Here is a 17007-nt window from a genome sequence, read left to right on the forward strand (position 1 = left end):
GTAAATACCCAGCATTTCTTCATGGCAATCCAGAGCAGCAAATGGATAGTGGGAAACAACTGTCATGGACATGAATACTTGTTGCACGAGATGCCTCTTTATGTAAGACGTGTTTCTTTAAAGTACATTGAAAATCAGATTTACAAAACAAGATCAAACATTAGAATTGTATGACCAGAGTCAGGTGGAATTTTCCTAAATATACTTAACTACACCCCTAATGCGGTGCTAATAGGGCACAGCGGCACAGTGGATTGGAAACAGAAAAAAAAAAAATTCTTATGCCTCTGTTGCATCCAAAATCGTACATTAAAGGAAAGATCATCCAAATTAGGAACACATAAAAGCAAGAACCATAATGACTGTTGCATATTTGTCTTCAGCAATTTTTATTTTTATGCATAATAGATATTCAGAGTAATTTTAAACTCAAAGTCCCTCCCACTACCTCTACTTTCTTTTCTAAGCATGAGCAAGTTTATTTTCTGTAAGAGATTTAAATCTTTAAAGCAATATCATAAAAATAAAATACATAAGGTACTGAAGCATAAAACCTTTTTGCCCTTTGAAAGTATTCATCATTAAACTCTGTTATTAAGCCAGACAATAGAAAGTTGTTAATACATGTTCCTTGGTTTGGAGGTTTTTTTAATCTTATATTCTTTTTTAATGTCTACAAAATCAACGCTAAATGTAAGGCTTTAGGCTCACCTATTTGATAGTATCAACAGTGTTTGTAAAGAAATGCCTCTCCGAAAAATAAAAGCCTTTTAATATTCTCTTTTATATTCATACCTCATTAAAGTTAATAAGCAATAAAGAAATACAAGTTTAAAGCCATTTGAATGAAATGCAATACAAAAGAGAGGAAAAACGTGTATAGTTAAATACTCTATTTTCAGATGAAATCATGAGATGTCAGTTCACAGAAGCCACATATTGTACCAGCCCAATTGAAAATGGCGCAGCCAAACAACTGCTATTGTGCCTACCCTAGAAAAATTAAAACCTCGTAATAACATAGGCATGGAAGTTGCCTATAATTTCACATTTAGGCCTTTGTTTAGAAATTACTTGGGCTCTACTTAAGAGCAAAGTTCATGTAACTGGCAAGGCAAGATTGCATTATCATCCAACTACGACAAATCCTGTGCACAAAAACGGGATTCATTCCAAAGGGTTATTTGGCATGGCCAAGGCAGCTCCAGAGCACCAGGCCTCTCTGGCAAGTCCCTGCATAAATAGAAGAAAACAAGGAGGCTTCATGAACAGAAGACTTTGTTTCAGAAGAAGAGGCGAGGTCAATTCTTTTAGGCTACTCATTTTTTCTGACTTTCCTGTCCGGCATTCACAAGGCAAATGCTTCAGCTTTGCTGAAGTCAGACTTTACTGACACTGAAGCTTCAACTTCTCTGATAGCCCCAAGAGGTTCATCTCACTTTAGCATGGACAGACCCATCCTCCCCATTATTTCCCCGACTGGGGTTACGAAGAGACCCCACACGCTCTGGGGTGACTGAGGAAGGGCTTTCCAGCCTGCAGCTGAAGTGCATCGGTGGCGTTGATGGCCCACCTGCTGGGGTGAGAAGAAGAGGTCCTCCTCAACAATTTGTATTTTTTTCTAGTCTACATCTGGGACAAGAATGAATGGGATGGGATGGCATGGCGTGGCACGGGTTGAGACACTGGCCTTGTGTAGCTCACTCTGGTTGTGTACTGTGGTTTCAGCATGAGGATTTGCTGAATACGTTGCATTCCCCACCTCCAGATGACCAGCTGCTGTGCTGTAGAACTCATCCCTTATGCCTCAGGATGAAAAGAGTATGCCTGAGCTACAGTGCCTGCTGGGCCCAGGGGTACCGCTGCCACCAGTCATGTGGCAATGTTTCTTTGAGGGTGAAGTGATCATAGGTAACTTGTCCCTTCTATCAGCTGCAAAGGTTTTTTCTTCTGCACATCTGTCACATGATTCTCCTCTAGCCATCAGTATGTCTGTCTTTAGCAAAACCTTCCAAGCAGCAAAAAAGCAGGTCTGCTTTAGGTGTCTGTCTGGTGCTCAAGGGGAAACACATACAGAGAAAACACTGTGTGCTTGCATGGATGAGTAGGAAATAAACACACTTGGTGGAAAGATCTCACTTTAGAAAGTCCACTTTATAGTCTTTATTAGCATAAGAAAGTCAAAAGTACTTCAGCTTGTCCTGTTTTCAGATGTTACATGCACTACCACGATGAATAAATAGTACTTGCAACCTGGTGCTCCATTGCTCTCTTATTTGCAGCGGATTGTGTAGAAAGGCTAGGCAGTTTCCTTATTTTTTGTCATAGAAAGGTGTTGAAATCTGGGGACAAGACATGCATCAGGATTCTCCACATGGTGACAGTGACAAGAGTGTTTTTCTACATTCTTCCGTGAAAGCCTTTTCCCAGACCTAAGGAGCTCAAACAAAGCTCCTAATAAGCAATAGCTTGGTGTTACTTAATAGTTCCCCAGCCTACCATGACCCTTGCAAAATGATCTGCTGTGGCCACGTTAATAAAGCAGCCACTTGCCTGTTAATGTGCTGTTCAACTCTGCTTTTGGGGTGCGAGATCTCTCCCTGAATGAAGTGAGCAGCTCCACTGCCTGAATAATCACTTCCATAAATTAATATGGACTGCAGCCACGTCCATCTGTGCTGTGATTCCCCCCACTGCCCATGCTTGGAAGGGGCCTCTACCTTCTAAGTAATTATTTACATTCCACCTATTGCATTCTCCATTGCAGACAACAGTCTTCACTCATTTCTCATCTTAATTCACTCCCTGTTGTCTTCTGTGTTAAAAAAATACTGCACGAGGGGTGAAAGCCAGTGGAAACCTCTGTCCTGCAGCTTTAGGTGCTTTCTGCCTTTAGCAGAGTAGAGTCATAACTTACATGAAGAATCTTGGATCAGAGGAGTGTGAAAATAGAGATTATTATGATTTGTACAAGCCTTTTATTTTTAGTACAGGCAGGTTCATCTTAGTCACTTTTCTTAAATTAACCGTTTTATTGTTATTAATAATAATAATACTTTAGCCTTGCTGTCAATGGGAGAAGGATGAATGAGGAATTCTGGCCGAAGACATTGCATAAACCTCTCATCTTCAAAACCCATGTACTGTATGTACCCACAGCGGCGAGGGGACATGGAGCCAAGGCAAGCTGGTGGGGACAGCCTGGTGGGAGGCTTCCCCCTTGCCCGGCCACGCTGGAGCCTGCCTGAAGGCAGGGGCAGGGGGTGAGAGGGGCGTGCTGGTGCTCCTGGTCATAACAAAATCTTTCAGACCAGGTGAGGTTTGGGGTGAGTTATGGGTATATCATGCTCATATGAGTGAGATCACACCGGAGCTGGATCCAGGAAGAATTTTTCCTTTAGACAAACACCAGCAGGGTCTAGAAGCTTCTTTTTCTTCCTTCCTTCTGATGCACGGGGTTTGGTCACAGCCTTGGCTCCTTGCAAACATGCTCAGCAAATATCTCCTTGCTATTGTAGGGACACGTAAAATTGCGGGGTTTGTGTTTTTTTGCAATACCCTGGGTCCCCCTGTTTTGCTGATCGGAGCATCACTCTTCTATGCAAAGATGAGCCTGAAATTGTCCAGGAGAGTTTTGGAGTGCTCATTTAGACCTAGATGGGTTGGGTCAGAGAAGGAAGGTAACTTGTCTGGACTAAAGGTCTATTACACTATTTCTGGTGAGTGCAGGAAAACAGGGTTTGAGGTCCCAAATGGTCCCTTTGAGTCCTGTGTCTTTGAATACCAGCAGTCTGGGGCCTCTGCTGGATTCCTCACCAACAGGACCTGGACAAGATGGAAGGCCATGACGTGGGACTTCCCCGTCTTGCCCTATGAAGAACAGGTTAGAGGTCTTGTGAAACTGGAAGAAACAAAGGAGAAAGGGGAAAGGGAGAGAGAGGCATAAAGAAATGGAGGAAGGAGGTGACTAAGGAGAGGCACAAGGCTTCCAAGTGGAGCCATTACCATTTTCACCTTCTTTTACTGAATGTCCCCTCGTTGGTAGGTGACACACACAGATCATAGAAGAAAGAGGTGGGCTGGCTGCACTAATAGTCCTGGCTGCTCTGGGTACTAAGCAGCCGGAAAGAAAGAAAATTGCCTAAAATTCATCAGCATGGGTCTTATCCAGATCTCAGTGACTTCAGGGAGCACTAGTCCAGGCCCCAAAATCTGCTGGCAGATTAGCTACCCCCACGCTCCCAAGCTTATTTAGGGATTTATCTCGGAGAAAAAAAAAAAAAAAAAGAAAAAAAAAAAAGAAAAAGCATTACTGGCAACTGATGTGGCGGCACCCCAGCAGAGGCAGCCAGCATCCCCTCCTCCTGCAGCAGTGGGAGCCCATCACCCCCTTCCCCTGCCTCTTAATTTTACAAAATAAGAGAGTTGGCTACAGCTGGCAGCCCTCCGAAACCAGTTGGCTAACTTTCCACAGATGCTGGGCAGAGGGGGTGTGAGCTGAGGTGCACTTGCTCAGCCGAAGCCCCTCCGGCACGGCCTGGCCTCGCTGGCGAGCTCTCCGTGCAGGGAAGCGGGAGCGCACAAGGGAGGACATGCCCTGTTGGCAGCGGTTTTGCCAGCGAGCCCACATAGCCTTTTGCCTGTGTGAGGTTTTGGCATGAGGAAATTATATTATCAGTCCGTCACTTTTACAAGCATTGAAATTTCTGGAGGAGGCACAGATGTTAAAAAAACCCCAAACCCAAACAAATACCCCAAGCTGAAAAATAAATAACCCAGCTAAAGAGGAAGCCTTGGAGCCAGACTGACTCCTCCACAGCCGCTGCAGAGCTCAGTTTCCAGGGCAGTGGCCAGGGATGTCCGCCAGCCGGAGCGGCGGTGGGATCTGTCCCATTCCCTACGCTGTGCACCACCAGTCCCTTTCGTCTTTACAGCAGGATCATGTCGCGGTGTGTTTCTCCACCCAAGCCGACGAGGGACATGGCTTCGCTCCATCCTTAGTGAGGCACAACCCAGTGAGATGGGAAACTGCAGCAAAGTTTTGCTGGTGGCACTGGGCTCGGTGCAGAGCCAGCGGAGAAGGCAGGTGGGGCAGATGGTGAGGATGTCCCCGGGGTCACCATGCGCGGGCTCTCTGTCAGCTGGGTGGGAGGTGGGCCAGCGGAGCAGCCTGCATGGACGTAGGGCAGCTGCATGGTGCCGTCCATGTGGCTCGCGCCTCCGCGGAGGGAACCTTTCCCTTTGGCACTGAAACCAATCCAGGAGGGAGCCCCTGGACAATGCCAGTTTTGCACTTCAAAAATGCTGGCAGGTAGGCTCTCCTTTCCGATTACATCATGTCACTATCGCTCACCCGGGCCGTCTCTGGGCATTGGTCGGGATCCAGCAGCAGTGTGGTGGATGCTTTAGACCCTGGTAGATTTGCTCCTGTCTCCTGATGCTGTGGTCCCTCTGCCAGCCTTGCTTTGTTAAAAATGTATGTTTTTATGAATTATTCTACCTGCCAATGTTTTGTGTTCAGTTGCTCATTCCCGTTGTGGTCCCTGCTGGGTTTGCTCCTTTTCTGGAGATGAAGGGCCTGGGCACACACTCTTAGGGGGCTGAAGCCCCATCCCAGGGACCTGCCTTCCCCAGAGATTCAAGCAGTGACCTTGCTGAGCCGCAGGGCCCGCCTCTGGGGTGTGTGTGCAGGGGTATCGTTTTGAAGATGGTGATGGAGAAGGTTTAAGTAAAAAATGTCACTTTTCCCCAGAAGCGGGGGCGGGAACAGCAGAGGCAGGGCTGGGGCCGGGGCAGGGACAGGGGCTAACAGACAGGGGCTGGGGCAGGTGCACAGGGGCTGGGACAGAGGGACGAGGACAGATGGACAGGGCGAAAGGACAGGGGCTGGAGCAGAGGGACAGAGGGATGGGGCAAAAGGATGGGTAGAGGGACAGCAGCAGAGGGACAAGGGTAGGGGCCGAGGGACAGGGACATGGGAACAAGGAGGCAGCAGGGGTTCAGGTGTCGGGGCAGGGGCAGGAGCTGGGACGTGGGGCAGGGGCAGGGACCCGGAGGCAGACAAAGGGCGGGCAGCAGAGCCCCGCTCGCAGCCCGCGTCCCCGCAGCGGCAGCACCGCACACCGGCGCGCAGAGCGAGGAGCAGGAGGAGCGGGCGGCGGCGGCGGAGGAGGCGGAGGAGGCGGAGGAGGGGAGGGACCTTCCCCTCCCTCCCACCCCGACACCGGGGGAAATAAATTATTCCCAGCCCTCGCACTCCCAGCTCCGTGCCCCGCACCCCGGCAGCGGCAGGCGGGGACGGCGCAGCCTTCGGCGGGCGCGGAGGGGCCGCCCCTGCCCGCGCCGCGCTCCGCTCCGCTCCGCGCCCGCCTCCCCGCAACTCCCGCGGGCCGCGGCGGGGGGCAGCGCCCGCCCCGTCCCGGCCCGCCCCGGCCCGGCCCGCGCCCAGCGCAGCGGAGCGGCGCGGCGGCCCCGCCGTGCCCTGGATGCCCCAGCGGCGCCGGCGGCAGCAGCATGGAGCGGCGGCGGGGCGTCCCCGGGGGCTGGCCCTGCCTGCTGGCCGCCCTGGGTGCCCTGCTGGCGGCGGGCCGGGCGGCCGCCCCCCGCGCCCGCTTCTCGCCCTTCTTCTTCCTCTGCACCCACCACGGTGAGCTGGAGGGCGACGGCGAGCAGGGCGAGGTGCTCATCGCCCTGCACATCGCGGGCAGCCCCGCCGCCTACGTGCCCGGCCAGGAGTACCACGGTAGGTGCAGGCGCCCGGCGCTGCGCGGCCCCCGGCGGGCGGCCCCGGGGGTCCCGCACGGCGGAGCGCCGCGGCCGCGCAGGGCGGGAGGGCGGGTGCCCTGGGACGGGGGAGGGCGCAGCCGTGTGCCCGGCCTCCGGGCATCCCCGGCGGGGCGCTCCGCGGGGGTCCCCGGCCGTGCGGGACCGCCTTCACCTGCCCCGGGCGCAGCCCTGCCCCGGCGCGGCTGCTGCGAGGCCGGAGCGGGGGGCGATCCCCAGAGCCCCCTCCTCAGCCCGCCCGTGGCCGGGGCCAGAGCCCGCCGAGCCGCTCGCAGCCCGCCCCTTCCCCACCTCGGTGGCTGCCGGAGCCAGCGTCGCCCTTCCCCCGGCGGCCGTGCGGTGCGACGTGCCCGGCCGGGGCCGCAGCCTGTTGCTGCCCGTGCAGGGGGTGCAGCAGCCACGGGCGGGAGCGGCGGGTCAGGCGCTCACAGGTGGCTCTGGAGATGGAAGGTCGTGCCGGGAGTTAAGGAATAAACCTGCTTTTAGCGAACGCCCGGGCCGAGGGGAATGAACTAGGGCGGGCAGAGCCGGTCACCAAGGGGGTCGCTGCCTGGGCGGTGTGCGGGGTGGGGGGCGCAGCCCGGGGCTGCCGCCGGCCCCGCAGGCAGGTGACGCTGCCGCAGAGTGGCCCTGCGAGCCCGCAGCTGCTCCCGGCAGCAGCCTCGGCACCGGCTCCCTGTACAGAAAACTTCGAAGGGTGAAACGTTGCCCAATTCCTAACCGCGGCAAACCGCTTACGGGGGCACCCACTGAGCCCCCTCCTCTCTGGTGCCTGCTCGAGGTTGCGCAGCGCTGCGTGAGAACGGCGAGTTCCGCAGTAAACCATCAACAGTCAGAAAAAGTAGCAATAGATATTTATTTCAAACATCTTGCTCAGAAACAGACACTGTGTAAGGTCCTCGGCTAAAGGCGGAGTTAAACTCCTGACTTTGGTGTGTTCCAGCTCCGTTTTTTTTAGGTAAATCATTGAATCGTTATGTGAAAGATTCTGACTGATTTTTATTTTTTACTGTGAAGACAGCAAACCCCAAACACATCAAATATTCATTTTTCACACGATCTAAGGGGTCCTGAAGTTTTTGTCTCTGTATAACCTTTAGCAATATAGTTTTACCTAATTCACAGGAAACTTTTGTTTTTAAAATATCGGTGTCCTTTTTAACAAACCACGTATGTAAATGATACGACTTCATGTTTTTCCCTTAGAGCCCCGTATCTCCCAGCCCGCGACCCACACTCAGATCAGGCGGATCGCGGCCAACGTGCCGAGCCACAGATGTGCAGAGGGGAAAAAAAGCTGGAATTTCCACCTTGCACAATTTAAAACGCCGGCTTTTAAAAATACGGTTCAGACACGTAAATAACAAAATCTTTTCTCGCTGCTGCCGTGTTTTGCGGTGTGCAGCCAAAAAGCTGGAAGCTTCAAGCCCCCTTGCTGGGCTGCGGGCAGGGGGCTGCGGGCTGGGCTGCGGGCAGGACTGTGGGCAGGGCTGCCCGGCTGCCTCCTCCCCGCAAGGGTGAGGAGCAGGGACGGGTGTGTGCTTCTCCGGGGATGCTCTGCTGCCTCTCGCCTTTTTGAAAGGGTTTTCGAATTTTTAAAGTACCGACTCGCGGAGAAACGCCCCATCTGCGCGCCAGATCTTTCAGGTAGCCAAGGGTGGATTTTCCGTCGCCTTTTTCCATCTGACAGAGCCAAACGCGGAGGCTTTGAATATACCTCTGCTTCGTTCTTTTTACCTACCCGCTCCCGCGGGGCCCCGGGGATTTCGCGGAGCCGCCGCTGCGCACCGGCTGCGCGCCTCTCGCCGGCCCCTGCGCCCCCGCGCAGCCGCTGCGCGCTGCCCCCGCCGCCAGCCCCGCTCCGGGTGCGCGGCGGCGGCTGCCGGCCCCTACGCCTCCCCCCGTGGCCCCGTTCATCCCGCCGCCCCTCCGGGACCGGGCTGGAGGCTGCGGGGGTGCCCTGGGCCAGCATCTGCCCCGGGGGCTGCCGCCCAGCTGGGAAAGCCACCGGGTGAAGAAAGGCTGAGCAAACCGGGTGCGTTCAAAGGATGCGCACCGAGGAAAGTCCTCAGGCTCGAACTGCCAAACTGCTTTGTTTACCCAGTGCGGGGTGTGTAGGTACACTCGGGTGTAAGCCAGCCTTGTACCTTATTTCTCACTCGCAATGGCAATTGTTTTCAGTTCCGTGCATTGCTGAAACGCTTACCTGGGCCAGTGCAAGGCAGGCAGCGCTATGCACAGCACAGCAGGCTTATCCATGAGCTCAGCACACTTACTCGGCTAGATATTTTGAAATAGCTCATTTGAATATTTTTAAATATAACAATTATCAATGTTAAATATAGCACAAGGAAGAAAAAAACCCACCCGAATTATACAATCTGAAGAAATCATTTGAGCAATCTGGGCTTTTATATAGCGTAGTTTAATGTTACTGAAAAATGCCAGTCCGCACTGGTTGAGCATTTATCATTTAAAAATCAAACTTCAGAGGCAGTTTTGTGGGGACACGGAGGCGCAGTTTTGAGATGCAGTACAGAAGCACAAAACAAAGGGAGATTTTACATGTGTACAATGTAAATTCACCTGCTCAGCGTATTAAAATACACTCCCCCGACTCCTCACAAGTTGCAGTGAGGCCCCGTTGTACACATACTACCCCTTCATTCAACGGGGAGAGGTGATAGTAGCATCCAAGAGCTGAGAGAAATTCCACGAGAAAAAAAAATCCAATTAAAAAAAAATCAGCCAACAACTTTTTGTTAATTTGTTTAGACATTTCTTTGGGCTTTCAGAGCAGGAGTCAAACCGCGGTGCAGCCGAGGGAGCTGTGACACTGGCTCTCGTCCATTTGCCCAACTGTCCCTTGCGCTGCCCTGCACCTTGGGAGTGGAACGGTGTCTGGACGCAAAAGACACTTGTGGGGGAACCAGGCGAGCACAGGAGATTCTGCAAGGGGCTTCTCTGACACATTGGATCTGGCACTTTATTTCCCTATGCCCCTGAATTTCATAAGTAAAATGAAGGCAATAATATTCCCTGCTTTGCATAGTTGAATTAGATACTTTGGGATTTAGCACTTCTCCCCTAACCCTTAAAAATACTCCAGATTTGGACCCATTCCTGCAATCAGTAAATATTTTAAAACGCATTCACTGATTGAATAGGACCAGACCTACACTGCATATAAATATGCTCTTTTATATACGGGACTGACTTGATAAATCGGTAAACAATTTTATTACCTTTGGCAGACTTTTATTCCTTGAATTAGGTTATTTCAAATTTAATTAAGTCCTTGAGCTGGCAAAGCACTTAAGCACTTGCTCAAATGCAAACTGACAAAGTGTGCGCTGGTTTAATGTAGGCACCTGCTCAGCTGCCTTCCAGCCAAGCGGTGGTTGCGTGTTTGGAGAGCTGCGACAGGGCCCACTTGGCTTGCTCATAGCTTTGCTGGTAGGTAGCAATGATCCTGTTTTGGTTTTCTCTTGGGCTTTCCACTGCAATCTGCAGAGCAGAATATAATTTCTTCAGGAAAAAACCCCCACAAACCAAACAAAAGCAGTAGAAATTGAAAATTTTTGTGCAAGTTCTTTTGGGTTTGTTGCCAATCTGCAGTCAATTTTGATTATCCGTGTCAATGTGCCTTCAGTGCTGCGAGCGTGTACCATGATTTACAGGCAGATAAGGACATTGGAAACGCATAAAGAAAAAAGGATAAACTCAACTGAACATCGACTCTTCACTGCCCTTAATCACAGAAACCTAAAAATGAATAGTCAGATTTATAGTGCTTAAAAAATACAAATGGATTACCTTTATACCGTGTTTTTTCTCACCCCTTAAAAAACCTTTGCTCGCACTGTGAACAGTGCTTTTTCCCAAGGTTTTAAATTTAGATCTTTTACGAACAACTTCAAACTGTTTTCCCATGATTGATGTTAAAACTCATCGTTCTGCCCTTAAAATAGTTTTCTTTAATGAGACTTGAGTTTCTATTTCACTCTCCATTGTTCCTTTTTTTTTTTTTTTCCAGAACAGATTAACCTTCAGTCCCCAAATGTTATCAGTTTCCATCAATGACTGTTACTATTCTTAGATATACTGTATATTGTCTGGAACCATTGCTTTGATAGGTTGTAAAAATAAGTTTTCAACTATTTGAAGGGGTAGTTATGCACTCTTTCAGCACTGATAAAAAGTCGTGTAAAGTCTGCCCAATTCCACCTTTGTTATAATCCCAGATTGGGATTTAGTATCTGTTTTCGTTAGGGTTACTTACAGTTCTGGTACCCGCTTGATCTGGTGGGTATTTCCATTGTAAATTCTTATTGTTCAGATTATTAAAAAACAGAAAGGTGTTGGAGATCAAAGTGAGGGAGGAAAAGAGAGAAAATAACTAGAGAGTAAGTAGTGCTGCTACTTGAGGTGTAAACAGGATTATAACCGAGTTGTAGAAACTCAGTTGTGGGCACTTTCTCTGCCAGTTACACTGAAGTGTAGAAGTGCAGAAAGCTTTCTGTGAGCCAAGCAGAAGCAAAGTGCACAGGAGGTGATGTTAGCGATGGTGCATTGGTAACAGAAAAGCAGATTTTGGTCCATGTTTTCCAGTATCAGCCTGAGAAGCAGGACGGCTTCTTGAGTCTTTTGCAGGGTGTTCCCTCAAAAACATTCATCTCGTCCACTTACGCACTCTCCTGATCTCTGCAAGAATGGAGACTTGCATCATTTTTTGTTTTAAAGAGGTGTGTAGAAAGTTTTGCTCATGTGACTCCAGTTAGCTTCAGGGATTGTCCTATAACTCTTAATGGACACTTAAATTAAAAATGGGAGGCTGGCAATAGGTAGCAATGGAGAGGAAGTTACTAAGAATGGGGAAGATCCTTTGTCTCTTCTTTCCTCCGAGGTCTCTTCTTTCCTCCGAGGTCCCTAGCAATATCTTGCAGCTGCAGAAGGGTTTTGTAGCACACAAAAATTTCATCTGGGGTCAGCATCTACTAAAAATGTCCTCATCCGCCAAAGCCCCCAGAGTGCACCCTGACTGTGCTCTGCTACGTTTAGGATTTTTTTGCATAAACTGAAGTTTGCAAAAGCAAGGCTGATTTCTGGATGCTGCAACCTGTTCTTTAGATGGTCTGTTTGAATTTTTCAGACCTGAGCCTTACTTAGTCTGTTTTTGAGTGAATGTACCTTTCTAGGTCTTAATGTTGGCTGATGGATTGTCTATATTTCTGAAGCTCTTATCTAGCCCCAGAGTTCATGTAGTGTGCCTTTGCAAATTTTAAAAAGTTGTGCTTTTAAGATCTCTTGACCAGAAACTGATGAAGCATTCCAACCCTAAAAGAAAAAGGTAGGCAAGTTCACGGCTGACAGCCTCTTATGAACCACGTTTTGCTAGGGAAGATGTTAAATTTTAATGGGTTCAGCTGTTGTCACTCTAATTTGTGGGCCAAATAAGCAGCCAGCAGATGGTGATGGCTCAGCCAAAGATGTGGTCAGGCACGGGACTGATGAAAGGAAGTTGAAGGTCCACAAAGGCCTCAATGAGCCTTCCTTGCAAATTTGCAGAAGAGATGTAATCTCTGGTTAAATCCTTTCTCGGCCCCCCATCTGAGAGCTGCTCCCCCCCTGCAAAGGAGACTTGATTGCCCCAAATAACAGAAATCAAAGTCAGCACGGCATGCTGGCGTGACCCACATTTGTCAGGTGACATCTGACTGTAGGACAGAAACGGTATTGTTGGCGTTATGGGTCTGTGTAGGACAGATTATGCTGGGCTTGTCTGTATACATTAAAAAAATGATCTCTGCCTCAGTGAGTTCACCGTCCAAGCCCCAGAGCTTGGCGTGGGGGCTGGCGTGCGCGCATGGACCTTTCCCATGGCATATCACCCAGCATTGAAGTCAAGGAAGAAAAGAAGCCTATAAACGGTGAAAGGGTGCAAAAATATCTTTTCAGTGGGGATATCGCGCATATTTTCTGCTTTCTGAGTTTGAAGGAGGTATTTTAAAAGACATATAACCTATCTGTAGAATTCATTGCTAAAATCTTCCCATACTAACTGCTTTTTAGTAGAAATAAAAAAAAATCTTTTTCTTACAAATAATTAATAATTGTAATTAGATATAAACAAACAAACAAATAGATAAATAGATATAAACCAAGATATAAACCTTGTAATTCAAGACCGAAGGTGACCAGTAAACAATTCATAACTAGGTTACTGTGCTGTGGTGGTATGCCATACGTTTCGTCAATGTTTCCTGCATTGATTATTCCACCAAACCCGTGTTGGTTCATTAGGTAGAACAGGGTGAGACTGTCAGATTGGTGGCATTTCTCATTTTCCTTATTGTTCCCTTGATCTGGATTCTTGAAGGCCGCTGCTTTTGAAATACTGTAACATTTTATTATGGTACGATGCCTCAGTATTTGCATATTGACTGGCTGAAGTATGATTTTCAATCTGATAATAGCCGTGATGATACAGCCGAGATGGATTCAGATGCAAGCTTTATTTGCTTTGTGTGTCTCGTGCCCTACAGCTGTGGTTTAGATTTGTCATGACTGTTTGCGGCATGGCAAGGGAAGGAAACGGCACTGTCTTACCTCTGAGAATAAGCAACCTTTCATAGCGCCCCTTGTTATGAGAATTTCAATAGTCTCCGATGAAAGGTTCAGTCTTTTTAACATGCTTCCTTTCTTTGTGTTAACGTTTCCTGCCTTTTCATCGGGCATGAAAGGTGCACAGAGTGCAAATGTGTGTCTGGAATATTTGTGTAATTCCCACTTTCCCCCCCCTCCCAAGCTGTGGCTAGTCTCTGGGATAAACATAGGACAAACTCTGACAGTGCAACTTTTAACATCTGTCAAAGCCTAAGCTTGTGCAAGAGACCTTCCCAGTTTGTCAGGCGATGCCTTCTCGTTAGGCAGGCAGTCTTCCACCATTCCCCCTTCCCTCAGGTCAGTCCTGGAAAATGGAAGTCACAGCGTGTGTCACACAGTTTGCGTGGTTCAGGCTGGGTTGTGCCAGTGAACATTGGCGTCACGGAGGCAGAGATCCCCCTGGTCCATTCCCATGGGACTCTTTCCCAGGTCCCCCCACGTCCTCAGATGCCTCCCACAGGCAACACATTTTTTACTCTTTTCCTAAAGGGAAGAGCAGGGTCATGGAGGTGGATTGGGTTTTTTTAGGACTTTGTTTTGTTTCAATATATCTCTCACTAAGCATTTGCCTTAAATAGGGCAATGTCAGAGGTACACGTCCTGCTTGGAGCGGGAGAACCAGAGTTTGCGAGGGGCATTAGGGCTTGTACCTGTTTATTCCACAGTACAGGAACAGGACCTGGCATTAGTCTGTCCTTCTGCAGCTGGAGACATTCTGTCTGAGTCTGGAGATGGCACCCAGCAGCCGGGCACGGGGCCACGGGCTCCCTGCCATCGTCTCCCACAACTATCTGGAGCAGCTGCTGCCTCCCAGGCACCACAGCATTTCCTGGGCAGCTGGGCTCACTTAGCTTCAGGCAGAGGCACCTGAGGGCTCGTTCTTTGTCTCACCAGCCACAGCATCACCTGTGTCACTCCAGACTCCCTTTGGTGTAGTTACTGGCTATGCACCCTCATCTTGCTGCTGCCAGCACGGATTTCTGTTTGGGGAGGCTGGCTGGTGCATGTGGGTTTTGCATACCAGGTGCGATCTCCGCAAGGCTTCTCTCCCTCCACCCCAGTGGGATTCTTGGTCTTCCCAGGGTATCAGGACATCCCTGACTGCTGCCTTTTAGTGTTTCCTAGTGGCCTGTTGTAGGCAATGCCCTTTATGTGAACATGTCGGTCTAGAAAGCAAGAGGTGTCTGGTGGGACTGGACACACGTGGCCTGTGAAAGTTGCAGGGCAGTGGGTGAGCAGTTCAGATGCTTTCCCAAAGGCTTTCGTTGCGAAGCAGAGGCTGGTTTTCACAGTCTTCGCAAGGTCCCTCTTGCCATATTTTTTCATCCTGGGAGCAAAACAGAGGTGGCTGTTCCCTGCTCCTCTCCAGGCACTTTGACATTAATATTGGTTGTGAGCGTTTCACAGGTGTCCCCTTGGGGGGTTGAAATCTGTGGTGCTTTTCCAGCCTGTGTCTGGTGAAGTCCAGCCTGCAAGCTGCAGGTTTCTCTTCAAACTGTGCAAGTGCTTCAGTGCCGTGTCCAAGTGCTGCCCCAGTTTCCCACGTCACGGGGTGCCAGATGCCATGGGGTGTATCCAGCCCTGCAGCAGGGCTGCTGCTCCCCACAGACCCTCCTGGGGGGGGATGCCTTGCTCCCTGAGAGGGTGATGGCATGCCCACTCCAGGGGACAGCCTGTCCCCACCTCCTTGCTGAAGGGCCAGGTGCCAATAGAGGAGGACATCAGGTGGATGGTGGCCCCCCTGCCCCGTGCCTCCAGACCCATCCCCTCCTCCTCTCTGCCTACTCAGAGGAGGGAACAGCTCCAGGGGACGGTTCGGAGTATTTGATTGGGGTGCCTGGAGTAAAATTTGGTTTAGGTTTGTTGGATGGGAAGTCTTAAGTCCAGCCTTCTGGATGTAGGGGTTCACTAGGTATTGAAAATATTCGTGAAGCTGCGTGTAGAGCTATGGCTGTGTCTCCTCCCGAGGCAGAAGCCCTCGGGCATCGCAGACAGTGCAGGGTGGTCTCTGGTTTCCCTCTTTGATTTTGCAAGATACAGCATAGGGGAAACCGGCAGTGTCCTTGCTTTTCTTCAGCAGGTGAGCAGATGAATCATCGGAGATGGGGCTGAAGATCTGTGTCTGTTTCCCTGAACGGTGTCTGCTCACACCTACACGTGTCTGTCGCTGCTTGTTTCCCATGGGAGGCAGGGTCATACACACTGGGCTGAGGGCATCGAGTTATAAACCAGATGGAGACAAAATGCTGAGAGCTCTTGTACCACACTTAGCAAAATTATGATTGCCTCAGATTAGCCAGAGTTATTTATTCTTCCCCCTGTCTGCTTGAAGGACAGTTTTGTAAATAAACGGGTTGTGACCTGACAGAGCTGAAAGACAAGAAGAGGGTCTGCTCGCCAGCCCCAGCTCTGGCTGTGGCTGTGTCTCCTACTGTCCAGCTCAAAGGTCGTTGCTGCCATGGGTGGCTGGATGCTGGCACCCCATCCTTTGTCCCCTTCCAGTGCCTGGCTGTCATGTGGCTGTACACAGAGCAGCCCAGCTGGTGAAAAACACACAGTGGAAGGGGCCTCGCCGTTTCGTTCTCTCCATCCCCACCACGTCATTTCTGAGAGGGCAGTTAGATGGTCAGAAGTGGGCAAGGAAGAAAAACCGCAGTTCGTACAGGGAAATTCATCAAGCAAGCCCCTTCCATGCACAGGTGTGCACCTGGGAGCAAATTCTGTTTTCCTCTCCTCATCCTGCTGCACTGTATCTGCAGGCGGTTCCTGCCTTGCCCCAGCTTGAGTTTGCAAGGATTTGTGTGTTGAGTGTCCATGGGTAGCATATGTAGGGTGCTCCCTGGGAACACAGCGGGAGACCGTGAAAGCTGACAGTCTGTCCATGTGCTGCGCACATCACAGTGGAGAGGAGGGAAGGAAAAGGGAAGCACACAAACCTTGCTGGCCAGAAGACTTAGAGAAATCTGGGAATATTCTTCTGTCTGTTGCTGAGAGGTACACGGTGGTCACAGCATTCGACACATCTGGTAGAATATTCATAAAAGAATTAGCAAGGACACGGAAAATCAGATTTCTTGTGTAGGTTGCTCGTGCTCTTGCAGAGGAATACTTCGTGGCAGAGCTGGGTCTGCCCGTGCAGGTCCTGCATGGGGGAGCAATTCCTGCACTAAAAATGAAAGCAATGAGTAGGTGATTGGCCTCTTTAACATCTGAAAACAGCAGCACAACCCTCTGTGGCCTCTCTTGGTGTCAGGCCCTGGGATGTGAGAAGTCATTTATCACGTCACAGGGCTTGGCAAGGTCTTTGCCGTTTGCCTTCCACTTTTCCCTCTGCTCCCCAGGACAATACAATAGATAGGAAAGAACAAGAAATATAGATAATATTTATCTTTCTGGCTAAACAAGCCATGGTTTCCAGGCCACAATAACCTTTCAGTGCTCCTGTCTCACAGGGGAAATGCGCTGTTAGAAAAAAAACAACCCTCCTTCCAGAATTAGACACATTCATCTGGACACGGGATGAAATGATTACCAGAACTGCAGAGAGAAACAAAACAG

At 50.0% G+C, this 17007-nt stretch overlaps 1 protein-coding gene across 2 annotated transcripts in view; it reads left to right on the forward strand.

Moving 5' to 3' along the window:
* Positions 1 to 6261: 6261 nt before the first annotated feature.
* Positions 6262 to 17007, forward strand: part of RELN (reelin) — a 298010-nt gene continuing 287264 nt past the window's right edge. The window contains exon 1 of one of the 2 annotated variants that reach the window (XM_055807624.1): positions 6262 to 6742. In XM_055807624.1, the coding sequence (XP_055663599.1) occupies positions 6514 to 6742 (229 nt within the window). In that variant the 5' untranslated portion in view covers positions 6262 to 6513. The remainder of the gene's footprint in view (positions 6743 to 17007) is intronic. The other variant, XM_055807623.1, reaches the window with a different exon arrangement.

This window comes from Falco peregrinus, chromosome 6 (assembly GCF_023634155.1).
Source record: "Falco peregrinus isolate bFalPer1 chromosome 6, bFalPer1.pri, whole genome shotgun sequence".
NCBI classification, from domain to species: Eukaryota; Metazoa; Chordata; class Aves; order Falconiformes; family Falconidae; genus Falco; species Falco peregrinus.